Below are 18,933 nucleotides of genomic sequence, written 5' to 3' on the forward strand. Positions count from 1 at the left end.
TTCGGCTTTTGTAGTTAGTAGGAGCTTTAAATATTTACGTTGGTTAATTAAGATAGGAGAAATTATCAGTAGTAACGAAAGAGGTCAACATTTGCATCTTAAAATTTGGGAGCTTTCCTCGTGGAGACCCCCCTCACGCTTTCAAAACGAAAAACTCCCTCTGAAAACGTTTGTACACTTCCTGATAACCCTAACTATATGTAAACAATGGTCAAAGTTTGTATTTTGCAGAACCCTCCCCAGGGACTGTGGGGATTTAATTCGTCCCAAAAGACATAATTATTTGTTTTCTCGAGTATGTTGAACAAAATAACTATCTCAGATTTTTGTGACTTTGATCCGGTGACTTTGGGAAAAATGAGCGTGGGAGGGGGCCTAGGTGCCCTCCAATTTCTTTGCAACTTAAATAGGGCACTATAACTTTTAATTATAGTGTATAATTATAATTATAATTATACGATAACCCCTGAAAAAAAAATATACGTAGCTAACGAATTAACTTACGTAACAAACTTCTATATTTGTGTGATCTTGTCTATGCTGTGACTAATGTGCTGTGATCGTGATCTGTCTTTTGTCAAAAAATATAAATTTCCACATTTTTGTAGAAAGGAGCTTGAAACTTCTACAGTAGGGTTCTTTGATATGCTGAATCTGATGGTGTGATTTTTCATTAAGATTCCAAGACTTTTAGTAGGGGGCGTTCCCCCCTATTTTATCAAATAAGGTAAATTTTCTCAGGCTCTTAACTTTTGATGGGTAAGATTTAATTTGATGAAACCTATAATTTTAAGTCAGCATTAAAATTCAATTCTTTTGATGTAACAATTGATATCAATGTTCTGTTTTTTTTAGAGTTTCAGTTACTATTGAGCCGGTTTGCTCCTTACTACAGTTCGTTACCACGAACTGTTTGATTCAAGTCTCCCTAAACATTAAACAATTGCCTACAATGGCTATGATTTGCTCATAAAAATAGTCCTCAAAACAGGAAGTGCGTTCTAACCAAGTGTATTTTGCGAAAATATGAAAAATGAACTTTAAATATATAAAAACAATATTTACAATAGTTCTAATTACCTAAATGTTGACTATGAATATTCTCTACCAACGAACTTTAACCTAAGAAACTATGCTTTACTCCAAAGCGACAAATTAATCTGATTTAAATATCAAATTATTAAACGTTAGTGAAGGAAACATAACCAAAGAATGTGTTAATCCAGTAAAATAAATATAGTAAATTAAATTTGAAAATAGAATATATTTTTTAATAGTACCAGTTTCAATATAATATAGCATGCACAAAAATCATCTAAAACGATGAAAAAGTTTTAATTAAATTATTTAAAATATCAAAATTTCATCCAAGGAGTGGTCTATCATGACGAGTAAATATGGTAGAAATTAAAAATGAATTAAGAATGTACTTGTCTGCTAATCTTCAGTTTGCTTGTCTGCTGTTTTTCCAATTATTTTCTTTTCTCAAAGTTGAACCATGAACAATGAGCATTAAACTTACTCGCTTAGGTCCCCCCACGCCTGAAGGCACATAAGGCAGCAAAAGTGGTGTACAACGACGACCTGTCCTGAGCCATCGACCAAAGCTCCTCAATCGAAGACCTCGCCAACTTCGCCTCCTTCTCTAACATCCTGCCAATGGTTATTTTGGTTCTCCCTAACTTACGGAAGCCAGGGGGTGTCCAACACCATATGTCATGTGGCAGCCTTCCATCACCCATTCGCACCATGTGCCACAAATAAATCCATCGTCGCTTTCTAATGACATCAAGGATGGGGGTATGATTTGTCATGCTGTAAGTCTCATCATTTCTTATTCTCTCCGCCCAATGTATATTCAAAATCGATCTTAGGCAGTTATTATCGAATGCCTGTAGTCGATTTTCTAGTTACGCAGTAATGCTCCAAGCTTCACAGCCATATGTAAGGAAGAAGAGGACTTATTATTATAAATTCTGAGCTTTAGCTTCTTGGAATATTTGTAATTTTTACAAACATTTCTAAGACAATTGAAAACTAAGCCAGCCAATGCTATTCGGCACAAAATTTCTCTTTTAGGATTGGTATCTTGGGTAAGAGTGCTGCCGAGATATTTGAACTCTCTCACTACTTCAATTTCCTCATTGTTGACCAAGAGTTCTTCAGCGAAGTCAGGAATGACTGCATTTGACATTGATTTAGTCTTGTTAGCGTTTATGGAGTGTCCAACAGCATTTGCCATACGCCCAAGATCATTTATATTGTGTTGTATAGCTTCTGATTCGGGAGCGAGGAGTGCAATGAGCATTAAAGTGAAACAAAATATAAAGAAATTGCGGTGGATTTAGTGTATATTCAATTAAAAAAAGTTTTTTTAACTGAAAGTAAGGAGCGACATTAAAACTTAAAACGAACAGAAATTACTCCGTATGTGAAAGGGGCTTTTCCTCCTCAACATTCCGCTCTTTACGCTGAAGTTTGATCTTTCTCTTAACTCTACAATTTAAAACAGTAAAAAACTTTAGCGTAAAGAGCGATATTAATGGAGAATTAAATAAATATATTAAATAAATAAATAAATAAAATAAATATATTAATAGAGAAATTAAATTTATTTTACCATTTTTAAGGAGATGTATGTGTCATATTAGAGTAAAATAGGCATAATCGTAAGGTTTACTTTCTTCTTACATGTAGTTAATTAGAAAATGCTTTTTCCACAAAAAGAAGTTTTCACAAACACAAAAAAACACATTAAACTGAAGATTAGCGGAAATAAATGAAATGCTTATTAAGTTAGTATTATACTGCCATAAATGACCATCAATTAATAAATGAAACCAAAAACAAATAGAAACTTAAATAAAAAAACCGGAAAAATCAAAACGAGCAGAAAATAAGCGGAATTCTGCCTTCTAAATAACAGAACATAAGTTGTATATTGAAAACAAACCTAATTTCAAGCTTTGTCTTTTTTAATTCTGACAATATAAAAATAAGAAAAACAATTAATAACCAAGATTACTGAACAAAACAATTGAATGGGGATGGTCATTTTAGTATGCAAACTAATATTCATTTATGGAAGTCTTAATAGTTTTGGCGTATTCAAGTTGAAAAATGCGAAAATATTTAAAATATTTTTCTTTTCAGCAAAGCGCAAATTTACTGAAAAGAAACCCGTTTAAATTTTTTTTTCTTTTTTTAACTTTAAAAATCCTAAATTATTAAGACCTTCGGGAATGAATATATATTAAACTATGAATCCGAATTTATTTGTTTTATTTAGTTATCTTGGATATGAAGGTGAAGATTGGGGCAGTCAAAATCCATGCCGTAATTTTTTTTCAATTCTTCTAAGTAGTGTGAATTTTTTTTAACTGTATTTTCATATGAAAAACAGGCATAAATTTTATTTAGAAAATTGTTACCCTAGTGTATACTTCACTACAACATCACATTGCCTAATATTCGTTAAATAGCAATAAGATTCGTAAGTTACCGAGTTGTAGACCACTGCTCCGTATCCAGAAAACATTTGAAGAAACACCAAAGGCACCAAAAGCAATACTGGATGGAAAAAAAGTGGCACAAATATTTCTCGAATATGAAATTTGGGTTTCGCAGCTTCTCTGTCACAATTCTCTTTTATTCTGAACAGCTCTTCTGATATATCAGTATCCCTGTCAATAAGAAAATATAATGAGAATTTTATAGAGATATTTCTAGAGAAAGAAACACCTGTAGAGAGAAAAGATGGTGCGCAAAGACAGTTTCCAGTCTTGTTGCTGGCCTAACTTAAAAATGCATGTGACAATTCATAAAATTCAGTCAAAATAAAAGTGTTGAATTTGGAACTTCAACATTAGCTTTACCAGACTTATTTTTGTACCTAGGACACTGATCTTTACTTCTCTTCAAGCTTAGTAGGGATCAAACAACCCCTTTGGTAGATGTATAAACAACAAGATTGTTACTAATTTTACCTGTTCTTTTTTTTCGCTCTACTTCTGTTCTTTTTCATACTCTTTCAAAACAAAAGAAAGCTTGTCGATTTTTTGTCTAATTGATTAGACTCAAATTTATATGTGTTGTTTATGGTATCTATGAAGAAAATTTTAATTTCTATAGGTGTCATTAACCGAATACTTTTGGGGAGGGATAGACTAGTAAATTTACCAAAAAGCTAGCTATTTATTTACTATTTAGTCTTTAATTATTTGTGATCATAGATTTGCTGATACAAAGCGTCAGATAAAGGAATTTTCGCGATGATTACCATATTTGACTAATTTTTTGAATTTTGCTTATGCTATTTAAACGTCATAAAACTCGTTCAGGATAATGAGGCCTCTTCACTCTGATGTTACACATATCTTCTTTTTTTTCAAGACAAACGTGATGAGAGGGTAACTCCGCCCACACGTGTCGGCTTGGGTTGTTTCTTTCACTTAATTATTATGCTGATAAAAGTAACAGCATATACAACACTTGGATTGAAATATTTAAGAAATTAAACAAAGTAATGAATGTATTTTGGCCAACTTTGATATATTTTGTTAGGTTCAACCATGGTATCAACTGCACTTTTATTCCTATGATGACTTGAGAAAAAGCGAATGTAATCGATGTTCTTTATCACCTTTGTTTTTCGGCCAACTTTGCTTTTCAGCCCTCTGTATCTGCATTAGTGCATATTCTCCTCCACCACAACACTTTATTAAAAGCCTCAATATCAACTCTTCTTAGGAAGGTCCCAACTACTTTAAACCTCTTCTGATCACTTCTTTCTACCTTGATTGAAGACATTCACATTTTTTGCTCGAAAATCTTTATTATCATAAATTTCAAAATACGGATTAATTTTTTATCATCTGATTTCGGCAATTATATAAACACTCCTCCTCCTCCATTGCCCCATTCTTATACTCATAGTTTGATGAAAAACGAATTTAATGGAAAGTTCTTTTAACCATAAGCTTAATTTTTGTTCCTTTTCGTTTTTCTTTTTTGTTTTTTAATGTTCGTCCAAGGACCAAGAAATTTAGCAGCAGAAAAAAACATTTTAGAAGAACACAGTGCTAGAAAAAGAAAGCTAAATTTGTTAATTGCTTATTCCAAATTACCATTAATTTTATTATAATTAATCTTTTTAACTCCTCAAGATTGAGCCTAAACGTAAGGAGCTAAAAAAAATAGTTATTTTTTATCTTATCAAAAGTATCACTACTTTTTATCATAGATTCTAGATAAGCGTACTCACTCATGTACTTTTTCATACTTCATGCTCTTTTGTGGTAATATTTTAGTTTCTAGAGCACACAAAAGTACAGAAAAAAAAATTCAAAACCTACTGTCCACGGAGCCTTTTAAGGGCTTTTTGGGCATCATCCATCCTCCCTTTCTTCAAAAGCCAAACTGGAGATTCAGGTTGAAACCACATTGACAAATATGCAATTGGAAATGCAAGCTCACAAAGTGTCAAAACCCTCCAGTCCACAAATGCCCCAATGACGTAGCAGACAAGGATTCCAAGTGCAAGAGCGACAGAAGGAAGGCTTGAAACAGCTCCTCGCAGTTCTGGCGTAGCGATTTCACTGGTCTAAAATAAGATAACGTCTTTTCTAGTATTTGTGTTTCTTTTTTATTATGATTATTTTTCCTTTTTTTGTAGCGTAACACGACTATTATTCTTAGTTAAAAATGATTGTATACTAATTTTACACTAATTTTTATCAGTAGTTTGATAAGAAAAATATTAATAATAGTAATGGGATCGAGTAAGAAGAAAATCAGACGGGTTATACAAGAAATTTTGCAAACTGAGTAAAATATAAGGGACATGTTCTGGCCAAATTATTACTTTATTCCCATACCCGTCGTCATGACTCTTTTACTCAATTTAATTTATTTGTCATTAAGAAGATACAACAAATGTTAATATGGTTTCTATTTATCCGTTGCTTCAAGTAATTCATAGAACAACACTAAAAGTAAAAATCGCTGTAATAATAGTTGAAATAAATAATAATTTCTTCCAAATTAAAATTTCCATTGAAGTGTTTATTCACACATTGAAAAATGCTGAGTTTGATTGCCAACTAAAACCTTGAGATGGATTTTCCAACACTTTATTCAAAATTGTTTTATAAATTTTTTATTTTAAAGGAAAATAAGCATGAAAATTATAATCAAGGGCCTTAAAATATATTAAAAGTTTCAAGACTTCAATCGTATGATCTATTCTAGTATTTATTATAAGCATACTTTTTGTAAAACTAAAGCATCATCCTTAAATGTATAAATTTCAATTTATATTTTTCAAAACTGATTGAAAAATTTTACATTAAAAAAAAAATCGGTATGAAAATTGTGATCAAGGGCTATATAATATACATCGTACTTAAATTTTTACAACTTATGTTACTATTTATTATAATTGTACATTTTCAGAAAGTGTTGGAAATTGCCAATACTATAAATATTAAAGAATGAAACTTCATTCTTTAGAATTTATATTTTGCTATATTTTTTTAATTGATGAAAAATTTCATTTTCCTAATAAAAGTTTGGAAATTGCCATCGAAGGCCTTAAATTATTCATAAGAATCTTAAGACTCAAAGTTTATTGTTTATATAAGTATTTACTATGATATATATATTTTCTGAAAACTGAGACATCTTACTTTATTGTTTTTATATATCAAAATTATATTACCTCTTTTAAATTTAAGCTATACCTAATTAAAACGATTTACTATTGCATAGACTATGCTGGATTCCCCTTTAAAATCTTCATACAAAGATGGGTTGAAACCAGGCTTGAATTAGTTTTAAAAGATTGCGTTCATTTAGGCGACTGGAAGTATGTTTAAGACAGTGTTACAGACGTTAGAAAATTCTAGTCAAAAGTTCAATTACATATTAAAAAGTCTTAAAATTTCGTCGTTTATTTGGGTCTTCATAATGAGATGCTAAATGTCCTCTGCAAACCAAGATATTAATGCTTAAATCAGGATATGAGATGTATTTGAATATGACGAATTCAAATACACACACAAACACACACACACACACACACATATATATATATATATATATATATATATATATATATATATATATATATATATATATATATATATATATATATATATATATATATATATATATATATATATATATATATACATATATATATATATACATATGTAAGAATATGTGTTGTGATATATTATATTATTTTGAGTTTCCCCACCTTAAAGGGCCTATTTCACATACAAGCCTTTTTGCATGGAATCTATTTATTTTGTTTGAAAAAATTAAAAACCCATGAATTAAAATTAAAATTGAAACATTGAAAAAATTAAAAATTCAATTCAAAATAAAAGAGGATGAGTTTCAATTGAATAAGTAAAATTGAAAAAAAAAATTGGACTGAAAAAAAAACTTTAGATTGGGTGGAACTACTGGTTACATTCTTTTTTTATTTGTAACAAAGCTTGGTTTGAAAACTTTCCCACAAGTTAGATTTTTCAAAATTTAGAATTTTTAAATGACATTCCAATTCATGCAAAGGCAATAAACTACACATTTACTGGTTAAAGAAGCAAAATTTTACTATTAAGATGAAAGCAATGGTGAATTCAAAAATATTATGATAATAGTTCTGCTCCCACTTTTGTTATATTAAAACTAAAAATCCAACTATTATGTTTTAAAACCAATTAATCAAAACTATTGGTATTAAAACTCTGATTTTACTTTAGAACTAGGGAAAATTTTATAAACTTATGCATTAATAAAATAAAAGGTAAAAATACCAAAAACTGGAACAGAACTAACTTAATAAAATCCATTCGCAGAAATTGCACTCATAATAATATTCTAAGTGCATTCTCAAATTCGTAGTTAAAATTTGTATTAGACCCATTTAAGCATTAAAAAAACTTTCAGGAGGCAAAAAATCTATTGCTCAGTATTAAAAAATTCGAAGGAGATTTATGGAACTTACATAAATTTGAGATGCCATTGTAGTTGAAATGTCAACCATACCAGTGAGAATTCTACCAATAAATATTTGAGTTGGGCTAGTTGTTAGAACTGTTAAAAGGTGAGTCAAAATGTAAAATGGAGAAATGAGAAGCATAGTTCCTCGTCGTCCAACATAATTCGTTGAAATAAAAGCCGAAATTGCGCCAATTGTTGACCCAATGGGTATGCCACTAACTGAAAACAATTAAAAATAAGTAATTAAGACTAATCATCTTGAACCAAATAATCATAACTTAGCTGCAATAAGCTTCGTTTGATTGTGTAATTTTAACATGTTTAAAAGAAAATAAATTTTTCCCGAAATGTGTTTTTCCCGAAAAATCTATCAAAACTATGATAGAGTCACATTTAAAGGAGAAATAAGCTTCAATATTTGTATGAAATTGATGAAAAATTCTACATTCTTAAAAAAAAGTTTAGAAATTGTCATCAGAAGCTTTACAATATATTTTAATTTAATATTTGAACAAAAATTAATTAATAACAAATAAAAATATACTGAACAATTACTTGTCATACTGAGCATAAATTCAATATTGGAATTAGACTTCAGAAAAATACTGACTTCTTGACAATCAGGCTTATCAATATAATATTTTTCACATGAACCGGCTAAATAATTCAATAGTTTATTTATTTTGTTAATTAAGAAAATTGATGGCTGAAAATATTGCCAACTAGGACTCTCAAAAATTGGTACTGGTTGAATTTTGTTGAAGTACTGATTCTGGGAATATTATGATTTTGATTAGTTTTAAAGATCGTGTATTATTGTAAGTCTTGTTTTATTTATATGGAATTTTTGCTGAGGATGGGTCTTAGATATAGAGCTAAAAGGTTCATTTTTTGCATCTCTGTGACTCATATTACATCTATTTATACCTAAAAACCTTGATTTTCTAAGATATTTTTCTGGCTGTTTCAAAATTCCCCCTTTTAGGGCAGTATTTCATTTTTGCAGCGTTGCCACATTGAACCATGAAAAAAAATAAACAGGGATTCGTGATTTTATCTCTAAAAAAAAAAGAACCACAATTCCACGATGGGTCTGAGTAAATTTTACTGTCTAAGAAATTCCCAATTGCTTTACCCATTGTTTGTTTCTACGACGGAAAGCCAGCATGGTCTTCATCGTTTCTTAGAGTTAAATTAATCCTACTTTAACCCAGTAATTTTCAACTCTTGAAATGGACACTAGAACTTTCCATTTCCAATAGAAAGAGCCCACTCCGAAGTTTATACCGCTACCCAATACAAAGTGGCAGGTGAAAGAAAGAATACACGGAAGCCATATCATCCATTACTAGGTGCTACAAAATGGAAGAACAAGATAAGATTGTATATTATCCTTATTAAAAATATCATGTTTGTTATTTATGTTAACGTAATTATATTGGTGTTTTCTACTCAACCTTTTTTTATATCTTAAAAAAGAAATATTCACTTCATTCATTCAGTCCTGTTATAATTTTTGTTTTATTTTTCTTTGCTGTTGCTTAGCACCATGCCCTCAGAAGCTTAGCTTTTCTTGTGTTGCTAATTACTCTTCTGTATTTTGATCTAAAATAGATGATTGCAGACCTAATAACACTATTTTCCATACTTGGAAACACTTTTTAAATCCTTAGAAAAAAAGACTCTTGTATGTGAGATTTTTTCGCACAGAATTTTTTTCTCACTTTGTGAGAATCAAAGTGAGAATTTCTTCTCACTTTGTTGTAAAACTATGAAAATAGCATATATTTTATTTAGTTTTCAGCACGAAGATATTTTGTCACACATTTGTTTTTGTCACACATATTTGTCACACATATTTGTAACACATTATTTGTCACACATATTTGTCACACATTTATTTGTCACACAGACATAGTTGAAGCCGCCTTACCTATCCAATCTAGGTCAGTAACTGTTGCGTTTAGGCTTAAATCGTCCCTGATACTAGGGCCTGCTGGAGATCCCCAACCGTCGTCAAATCCCAGGGCAAAAGAGCCAATTGAAGCACAAGAAGCGACAAAAAAACTGAAATTATAATAAGATTGGTTAATATGGATGGAATAATACTAACTTTTTCAGCGACTGTGCGTGACAGTCAGAAGTGGCAGTTTTCTGGCGAAATTACTGAGCCAAAAACCTCTGATTTTGTCAGGGGATTTGAATATCAGTGGCTTACTGGAGAATTGCAAAAAAAATATTGATGAATCTGAACGGTCAAAGAGAAAACGCGGTATTTGACAGAAAAATTGCAAAAACAAAATTCCAAAAATATTTTTGGAATTAGTAGTGATTGTACTTATCCCTGTGTATATAAATTTGGGGATGGTCTGAAATGTTTTGATTTTCTTTGTTTTTGTTAGAGAATCGAACGGCCCTTTTGGAGGGTGATTTGGCTAGGCATAACATTTGTGACTTTCGCTTTATTGTATAATTGTTTATTTAAAAAAAGGGATTTGAAACATTCTAGTTTTAATCGTAGGCTATTCACAAGAAGAGTGAGTTATCAATCGTAGACTATTTGGGTAGTTGACATATTGAGGAAGTAAGGTTGTGTTACATCAAATCATTCTAAAACCCAAAAACAAATAACCAAAGAATATTATCCTTTTATGGTAGATTTCTTTTCGATTTTCTTAGAATTTTTAAATTTTGAGTGCATTCCGACAGTTCAACCTTATAACTGTTCCCAGGTGCGAAACGCTCAACTTGAACTACTATAACTACCCTCAAATTCACAATTTGATTTTCATTGACGATCAGATAGTAACAAATAAAGTTTCAATGAAAAAAACACTTTAAAAGTTGTATTGCAATTTTATAATCTGCTCGTTAGAAACAAATTATACTATTGAAACCATAGTTTTTTTTGAAATGTTGCTTGACTCCTGCGAAACTAACAATATTAATATCTTATTGTTTAAAACAAACATGATTTTAAAGACAATTAATTATAGACAATAAAAATTTCATAAATGGTCAAAAATTAATGGTTTGTTTGCTCGGCTTACGGCTGTCTGTTCTTTGCTAAGGCTGGTTAGAAACGATGTTTGATTTGCAGTATTTGGACAGGCTGATTGGACTGCCGTTGCTTATGTGAAAAGTTTTTCACATAGAATTGTAATTTTTACAGTATATCATGTATAAGTTTAACCAAACACATTTCCTGCCGTAAACATTTCTAGAACCTATAAAAAGATGCTTCAATAACATTAATGTTATGTTTGAACTAACGTGTTTGTATATATTCTATTTGTTCTTTTAATGTTGTGTGTTATTCTTTTTCAGAGCCTATAATTACCATTTTCCGATTTTTCAAATAATCGTCTTTTCGCAAATAATTACGGCCTTCATAGAAAAAACACACCCCTTGGAAGGAAAAAATTGGGTTCAAAGCGCAACGTTTAAATAGTCATTAAGACTGTATCGATTTGCAAAATCTGTGAAACTGCTGGATGTCTTTTATTAAAAATAATAGATACCTGATTCTCCAAAATTAACGTCAAGATTTGTCTGTTAACCAAGAGTCTTGCTATATGTTTGGGAAGAATGGGCTAAATGAGACCAACTATCGAGAATCTGGCCTTTTCCCCCCACATTTATTTGTCTCTTTGATTCCATCTGTTGTGCTTTATTAGCTGAACATCTTGAAGTTCTTTGGATTTTTACTTCTGCTAAAGCTAAACTCAGCGTTTTGATCAAACAGTTTGGGGTAATGAACTGTAGTAAGGAGCGACCTGGCTCAATAGTAACCGAAACTCTAAACAAGAGAATTTTAATACCAATAGTTACGTCCGAAGAATTGGATTTTTATGCTGATTTTTAATATATATATAAGTTTCATCATATCTTGTCTTACCAATCGAAAGTTACTAGCCTGAGAAAATTTGCCTTATTTTGGAAAATAGGGTGAAACATCCTCTAAAATTCATAGAATCTTAACGAAAATCACACCATCGTGTTCAGCGTATCAGAGAACCCCAAAGCAGAGGTTTCAAGATCTTATCTATAAAGATGTGGAATTTTGTTTTTTTCCCAGGGGTGATCGTATCGACCCAGTGGTCCTAGAATATCACGAGAGGACTCATTCTAACAAAAATTTAAAGTTCTAGTGCCCTTTTTAAGTTACCAAAAGAATTGGAGGGCATCTAGGTTCCCTCCCACGCTTATTTTTTTCCAAAGTCAACGGATCAAAATCTTGAGATATCAATTTTGTTCAGCATAGTCGAAAAACCTAATAACTATGTCTTTGGGGACGACTTACTCCCTCACAGCTCCTGGGGGATGGGCTGCAAGTTACAAACTTTGACCAGTGTTTACATATAGTAATGGTTATTCGGAAGCGTACAGACGTTTTCAGGGGGATTTTTTTTAGTTGGGGGGGGTTTAGGGGAAGGAGCTATGTTGGAGGATCTGTACATGGAGAAATTTGTCATCGGGGAGAGAATTTCCATGAAGAGGGCATAGGATTTTCTTGAATTATTTAAAACAAACAATGAAAAAATAAATATGAAAAAGTTTTTTCAACTGAAAGTAAGGAGTAGGATTAAAGCTTAAAACAAACAGAAGTTATTACGTATATGAGGGGTTCATCTCCTCCTTAATACCTCGCTCTTTGCACTAAAGTATTTTTAGTAATTTCAACTATTTATTCTACGGCCTTTAAAACGAAAATTGAAACTACGGCCTTAGAGAATTGGGAGTAAATTTAAGCTTTAGTTTAAAGAGTGGGGTACTAACGAGGGAAAAAACCTCCTCATATATGTAATAAAACTATGTGAATATAGAAGTTCGTTACGTAAGTTAAGTCATAAGTTTCGTATTTTTTACCAATAAAAACATTCGTAAAAAATTAAAAGTTCTAGTTGCCTTTTTAAGTAACCAAAAAATTGGAGGGCAACTAGACCTCCGCCACCCTTTTTTTCTCAAAATCGTCCGATTAAAAATAAGAGAAAGCCATTTAACCAAAAAATGATTATTATGCAAATTTCGTTTTAATTATCCATGTACAGAGAGCCAAAATGAAACCATACATTAATTCAAAACATCCAGAAATTGAATTTCTGACGCGACATTAAGTGGCATTAAAACTTAAAACACACAGAAATTACTCCACCTATGACAGGGGCTTTCCCTCCTCAACACCCCGCTCTTTACGCTAAAGTTTCTTACTGTTTTAAAAAGTAGAGTTGAGAGAATGAGTAAAACTTGAGCGTAAAGAGCGGGGCGTTACAGAGGGAACAGCCCCTTTCATATACGGAGTAATTTCTGTTCGTTTTAAGTTTTAATGTTGCTCCTTACTTTCAGTTAAAAAAAACTTGTTTTTTTCTTCATTTAATAACTGGGTAGGGTCTCTTTAAATCTAAAGCCGAGGTATTATCGCCTTCTAATTTCCGTGAAATTTAAAGGTATATAGAAACGGGAGTGTCGATTGCTAATCTCTGTGCTTCAGAAATCCAGGAACATGACAGAGATAAAATGATAGTGCCTCCATGCAAATAGGGTACCAGCAAAAATAACAGTTGCTAAAATCGTTATACTAGGAAAATAAATATAAATTGTAAATATAGAAGGAAACGGAAGACAATTATTCCTTGATTCCGTCTACCATCAAGAGCCAAAATGTAAAGTCACAAGATATTAAGCATCTAAAAAGTATTAATGGCAGTCTTACGTGTTCACTGTCACGCTATCTATTCCATTTGTTGGTTTTCACAAGGTAATGCCAGTAGGAAGTGGCTATTCTGATTTTAGACACCTCTACGTACAAAAATTAGCAAGCTATTGCCCGAGTTTAGATCCAAAGGAGTACTTCACTACCTTGTGTAGAGAGGGCCAAATTTTAGTGAGAATCTCACAATTCTTCCTGCTTTCTGTTTCAATTTCCCGATTTACGTCTATAGAGTGTACTTATGGCGATATCTGTCTGAATAAAATAAGTCTGCAATTCATCGTAAGATTCTTGGAGCGAGTAGACATGCCTGTATAGGAATTTATTTGGGAAGGAACCTTATATTTATAGGCAAGAGGGGTGAGTTCATTAAAATCTTGAAGCACTAGGAGTATCATCAAAATATGAACATTTAAATGGGATAGTAGGCTAGGGATGAATAACACCCCTTTTCAAGCCTTGCTGTCGCACCAATCTGTAGGCAGGGGTTACCTTCCTTAGATTTTGAACATATCTTATTATTTCCGGTTAATTTCTTTTTTTCATATTTTAGTTATGTATTATATCGGACCAGTGAGACAAGCTTATTGGTGCCACATACTGACAATCCTTGTCATTCGTTAATAGCTACTAATAGCTTAGTAGCTATTAAATGGTGCTGTTACTTTTAATGAGTTTTTTCTGAGTTGTTCCGTCTGTCCCATTCTTCTTCAAGCGGTGAAATCGCCACTATCCCTTGTTCTAGGTATGTTTGCTCAAGTTTGTTCTCTCTTGCCAAATAGCCTCACTAAAATAAAAAGAGGAATGTTTATATCCCCATCCCCCTCTTCACTCGTCGCCACATATACATCAGTTGGTATTCATGATGCTAGAGAAATATAGAAATCACTGGAGAAATAAAGATTATCAAAAAAGTTACCGATCCCAAGCCAGGTATCGGTGGTAAGTATGCCCGCACAATAACAGTACATTGAGATAGTGGAAGATTACTTAGTTTTGCTTAAACTACCATATTAACATGATCCTGTATGCTTTTGGGGATGCTTAGGCAAGGTTCCATTGACCTCACGGATTAACATCGGTTCTGTCCTCTAACACTCTCTATCTTGCTGTCTAGATGAAAAGTTCTTAACATCCAATACAGTTTACAAAAACAATGTTCTCTCCGAATCACAGCAGAACAAAAACTGCCTTCAATGCTCTCCCGGACTATTGATTTGCAGTGAGGAGGATTGGCATCCGAAAATAGTAAACTAATTGTGTCTAGTTAGATGTTCATCCTAGTCGCATCAAACTTCAACACCTACTAAAGACTTACAATTATGAAGGAGGATAAAGCAAACAAGAAAGTCATTGATCTGTAAACCTCCCCTTGAATAATAATACAAATATCTAATTAAAAATGGAATTAAATATGTAAGAGAATCAAAGGCTTATTGTCCCTGGCACTACGAAAAGCCGTGCTGGGGCTTAAGTCTTAGCTCCCACTTTTTGTCGGATTTGGCAAAAAAAGACAGATTTAAAGCAAGAATACATAGTGATGGGTAGCAAGAAAAATATAAATATTTTCTTATTTTTAACTTTGCTGCTCATGATAATAAGTTGAAATACACTTCTAAAGACTAAAGACTTACAATTCAACACCTACTAAAGACTTACAATTATGAGGGAGGATAAAGCAAACAAGAAAGTCATTGATCTTTAAAACTCCCCTTGTATAATAATACAAATCAAACAGTTCGTGGTAACGAACTGTAATAAGGAGCGACCCGGCTCAATAGTAAACGAAACTCTAAAACACAGAGTTTTGATGCTAAGAGATAAATCAAAAGAAACGGATTTTCATTTTTATTCTAAATATAAAAGTTTCATTAAATTTAATATTTGTCATCAAAAGTTACGAGCCTGAGAAAATTTGCCTTATTTTGGAAAATAGAGGAATAGAGGAAACACCCCCTAAAAGTCATAGAATCTTAGCGAAAATCACACCATCGCATTCGGCATATCAGAGAACCCTATAGCAAAAATTTCAAGCTCATATCTACAAAAATGTGGAATTTCGTATTTTTTGCCAGAAGACAGATTTTTTTTTTTATTTTTTTTTTCCCCAGGGGTCCTCGTATCGACCAAGTTGTACTAGTATGTCGCAAGAGGGCTCGTTCTAATCGTAAATGAAAAGTTCTAGTGCCCTTTTTAAATGACAAAAAAATTGGAGGGCACCTATGCCCCCTCCCACGCTCATTTTTTCCCAAAGTCAATGGATCAAAATTTTGAGATATCCATTTTGTTCCAGATAGTCAAAAACCATAGTAACTGTGTCTTTGGGAATGACTTACTCCCCCACAATCCCTGGGGGAGGGGCTGCAAGTTACAAACTTTGACCAGTGTTTACATACATTAATGGTTATTGGGAAGTGTACAGACGTTTTCAGTTTTTTTTGGTTTGGGGGGGGGGGGTTGAGAGGAGGGTCTATGAAGGAGAATCTTTCCTTGGAGGAATATGTTATAGGGGAAGAGAAATTCAATGAAAAGGGCGCAGGATTTTCTAGCATTACTATAAAAAAAAACGAAAAAATAAACATGAAAATGTTTTTTCAATTGAAAGTAAGGAGTAGCATTGAAACATAAAACAAACAGAGATTATTGCGCATATGAGGGGTTCTAAAAATACTTTAGCATAAAAAGCGAGGTATTTAGGAGGAGATAAATACTTCGCTCTTTATGCTAAAGTATTTTTAGTAATTTCAGCTATTTATTCTACGGCCTTTCTGATTCAGGGGTCATTCTTAAAGAATTGGGCCAAAACATGCGATTTTGTGTAAAGAGCGAGGTATTAACGAGGATACAAACCCCCTCGTATACATAATAAAAATATAAGAATATAAAAGTTTGTTACGTAAGTTAATTCTTAAGTTACGTATATTTTTTACTAATAAAAAAGTTCGTTAAAAATTTAAAGTTCTAGTTGCCTTTTTAAGTAACCGAAAAATTGGAGTGCAACTAGGCCTCCTTCCCCACCCTTTATTTCTCTAAATCGTCTAATCAAAACTAAGAGAAAGCCATTTAGCCAAAAAAAGCGAATTAATATACAAATTTCACTGTAATAATTTATGTGCGGAGAGCCAAAATCAAACATGCATTAATTCAAAAACGTTCAGAAATTAAATAAATAAAAAAAACTAGTTTTCTTAACTGAAATAAGGAGCGACATTAAAACTTAAAACGAACAGAAATTACTCCGTATATGAAATGGATTGTTTCCTCCGCAATCCCTCGCTCTTTATGCTAAAATTTTTAATTATTTTAAAAAGCAGAGTTGTGGCAGAGAGTCAAACTTTAGCGTGAAGAGTGAGGGATTGTGGAGGGGACAACCCATTTCATATACGGAGTAATTTCTGTTCGTTTTAAGTTTTAATGTCGCTCCTTACTTTCAGTTAAAAAAAACTAGTTTTTTTTATTTAATATCTAATTAAAAATGGAATTAAATATATGTAAGAGTATCAAAGGCTTATTGTCCCTGGCCCTACAAAAAGCCGTTCTTGGGTTTAAGGCTTAGCTCCCCCTTTTTGTCGGATCTGGCAAAAAACACAAATTTAAAGCAAGAATACATAGTGATTGGTAGCAGGAAAAATAGAAATATCTTTTTATTTTTTACTTTGCTGATCATGATAATAAGTTGAAATACACTCATTAAGGATGTTTTTAATGACAATGGTACAACTGTGTGCAAGTATGCAGCTTCATGCAAAAAATATACAGAGGTTTACGGCAATGAGTTTCAATGTTCAAGGTTTCAACGTTAGGGGGTTACATGGGAGGATTTTGCCATGGAGGAATTTATCATGAGGGAAGAGAATTTCCAAGAGGATTTTCTAGCATTATTAAAAAAAAAAACGATGAGAAAATAAATTAAAAAAAATTCACCTGGAAGTAATGTGCATTTAGTTTTCTGTATGTTCTATGTTTTACGTTGCCATGGTTTTTTTTTCGTATTTCACATGCTATATAGCCTTATAATGAATCCCATAAGAAAATGTGCCGTTAATAATTCTAAGATGTTAAATTATTTCAAAATATTGATTAATTTCAGTTTACAGCAGCATAGTACTTTATGTGCTGCCTCCGTTATAAAATAAATGGCTAAGTCGTATCTTTAAGAAAATACCTGAATTTCTGCAAATTAATATTCCTTAAAAAAATTAAATTACTAGACCAGACCGTTTAGGATAATTTATTATCAAGGTCTAGAGGGGTAGAAATTTTTCTCAACAAGACTATTTTGGCCTGATAAATATTGGTAGGACTTCTTGTGGAGCTGTAAGTCACAGGAGTTTCAAAAGTTTTTTTTTTTTGTGGGTCGAGGGGAGAGGATTTTCCAAGGAGAGAAACTTACCCAGGAAGAAAACTTTCGGGGGTTTCAGGGGAAATTATTCACAAGGGAGGGAAGAGAATTCCGTGGCATGATTTGAAAAATGACCAGAACATAAATAAAAAAAAAACTAATTTTTTCATCCTAAAGTAAGGAGCAACATTAAAACTAAAAACAAACAGAAATCTCTCCGTATATGAGGGGGGCTGCTCTTACCTCAACCCTCACTCTGTATGTTAAAATTTGGCTTACGTAAAACACAAGGGTCGTTGAATTTGAACAATAAGCATTTTTAAAGAGCTTTAAGACTTTAACGTAAATAATGAGTGGTGAAGAAGGGGCAGCCCTCAATACACGAAATAAGTATGTTCGTTTTAAGTTTTAACGTTGCTTTTCACTTTCAGTAGAAAAAACTTGTTTTATTCAATTAAACAAAATCCCAAAAGGAAACAATTGCTAATAACTTTCCTACTTTTGCCCCTTATTTCTGATCCATACTAAGGTTTACTGGTAAAACCTATGATCTTCAAACCTTTAGGCTTTTATAATGAAATACAAATTAAATAAGCTCACAAGTTATAAGCTCTGTAAGTACACAAAGTAACGACAAGTATTTGAAACAAGAATTTAGTACAAATTCCAATTTCTATTAAATTTCATTTGCCTCTGGAATGTTCCCCTTCTTAAGAAAAAAGAATAAAAAAGAATCCTGATTAATTATTTTAGATTTTTTGAATAATGTTGCTTGTTCCTCCTTGTACAAAAAAACGGGTTCTTAGCTATAAATTTATTCTTCCTGATATTAAAATAAAACTGGAAGTATCGTACTACACAAAAAGCTTTC

At 32.0% G+C, this 18,933-nt stretch overlaps 1 protein-coding gene across 2 annotated transcripts in view; it reads right to left on the reverse strand.

Moving 5' to 3' along the window:
- The window catches only part of LOC136024832 (facilitated trehalose transporter Tret1-like), a 222,639-nt gene that overhangs the window by 39,630 nt on the left and 164,076 nt on the right, over nucleotides 1-18,933 (reverse strand). For both annotated transcript variants that reach the window (XM_065700316.1, XM_065700317.1), the window contains exons 2-4: nucleotides 8,015-8,229; nucleotides 5,355-5,602; nucleotides 3,503-3,683 (exon numbers count right to left, since the gene is read on the reverse strand). In XM_065700316.1, the coding sequence (XP_065556388.1) occupies nucleotides 3,503-3,683; nucleotides 5,355-5,602; nucleotides 8,015-8,229 (644 nt within the window). The remainder of the gene's footprint in view (nucleotides 1-3,502; nucleotides 3,684-5,354; nucleotides 5,603-8,014; nucleotides 8,230-18,933) is intronic.

The sequence above is a fragment of the Artemia franciscana genome, chromosome 3, assembly GCF_032884065.1.
Source record: "Artemia franciscana chromosome 3, ASM3288406v1, whole genome shotgun sequence".
Taxonomy (NCBI): domain Eukaryota; kingdom Metazoa; phylum Arthropoda; class Branchiopoda; order Anostraca; family Artemiidae; genus Artemia; species Artemia franciscana.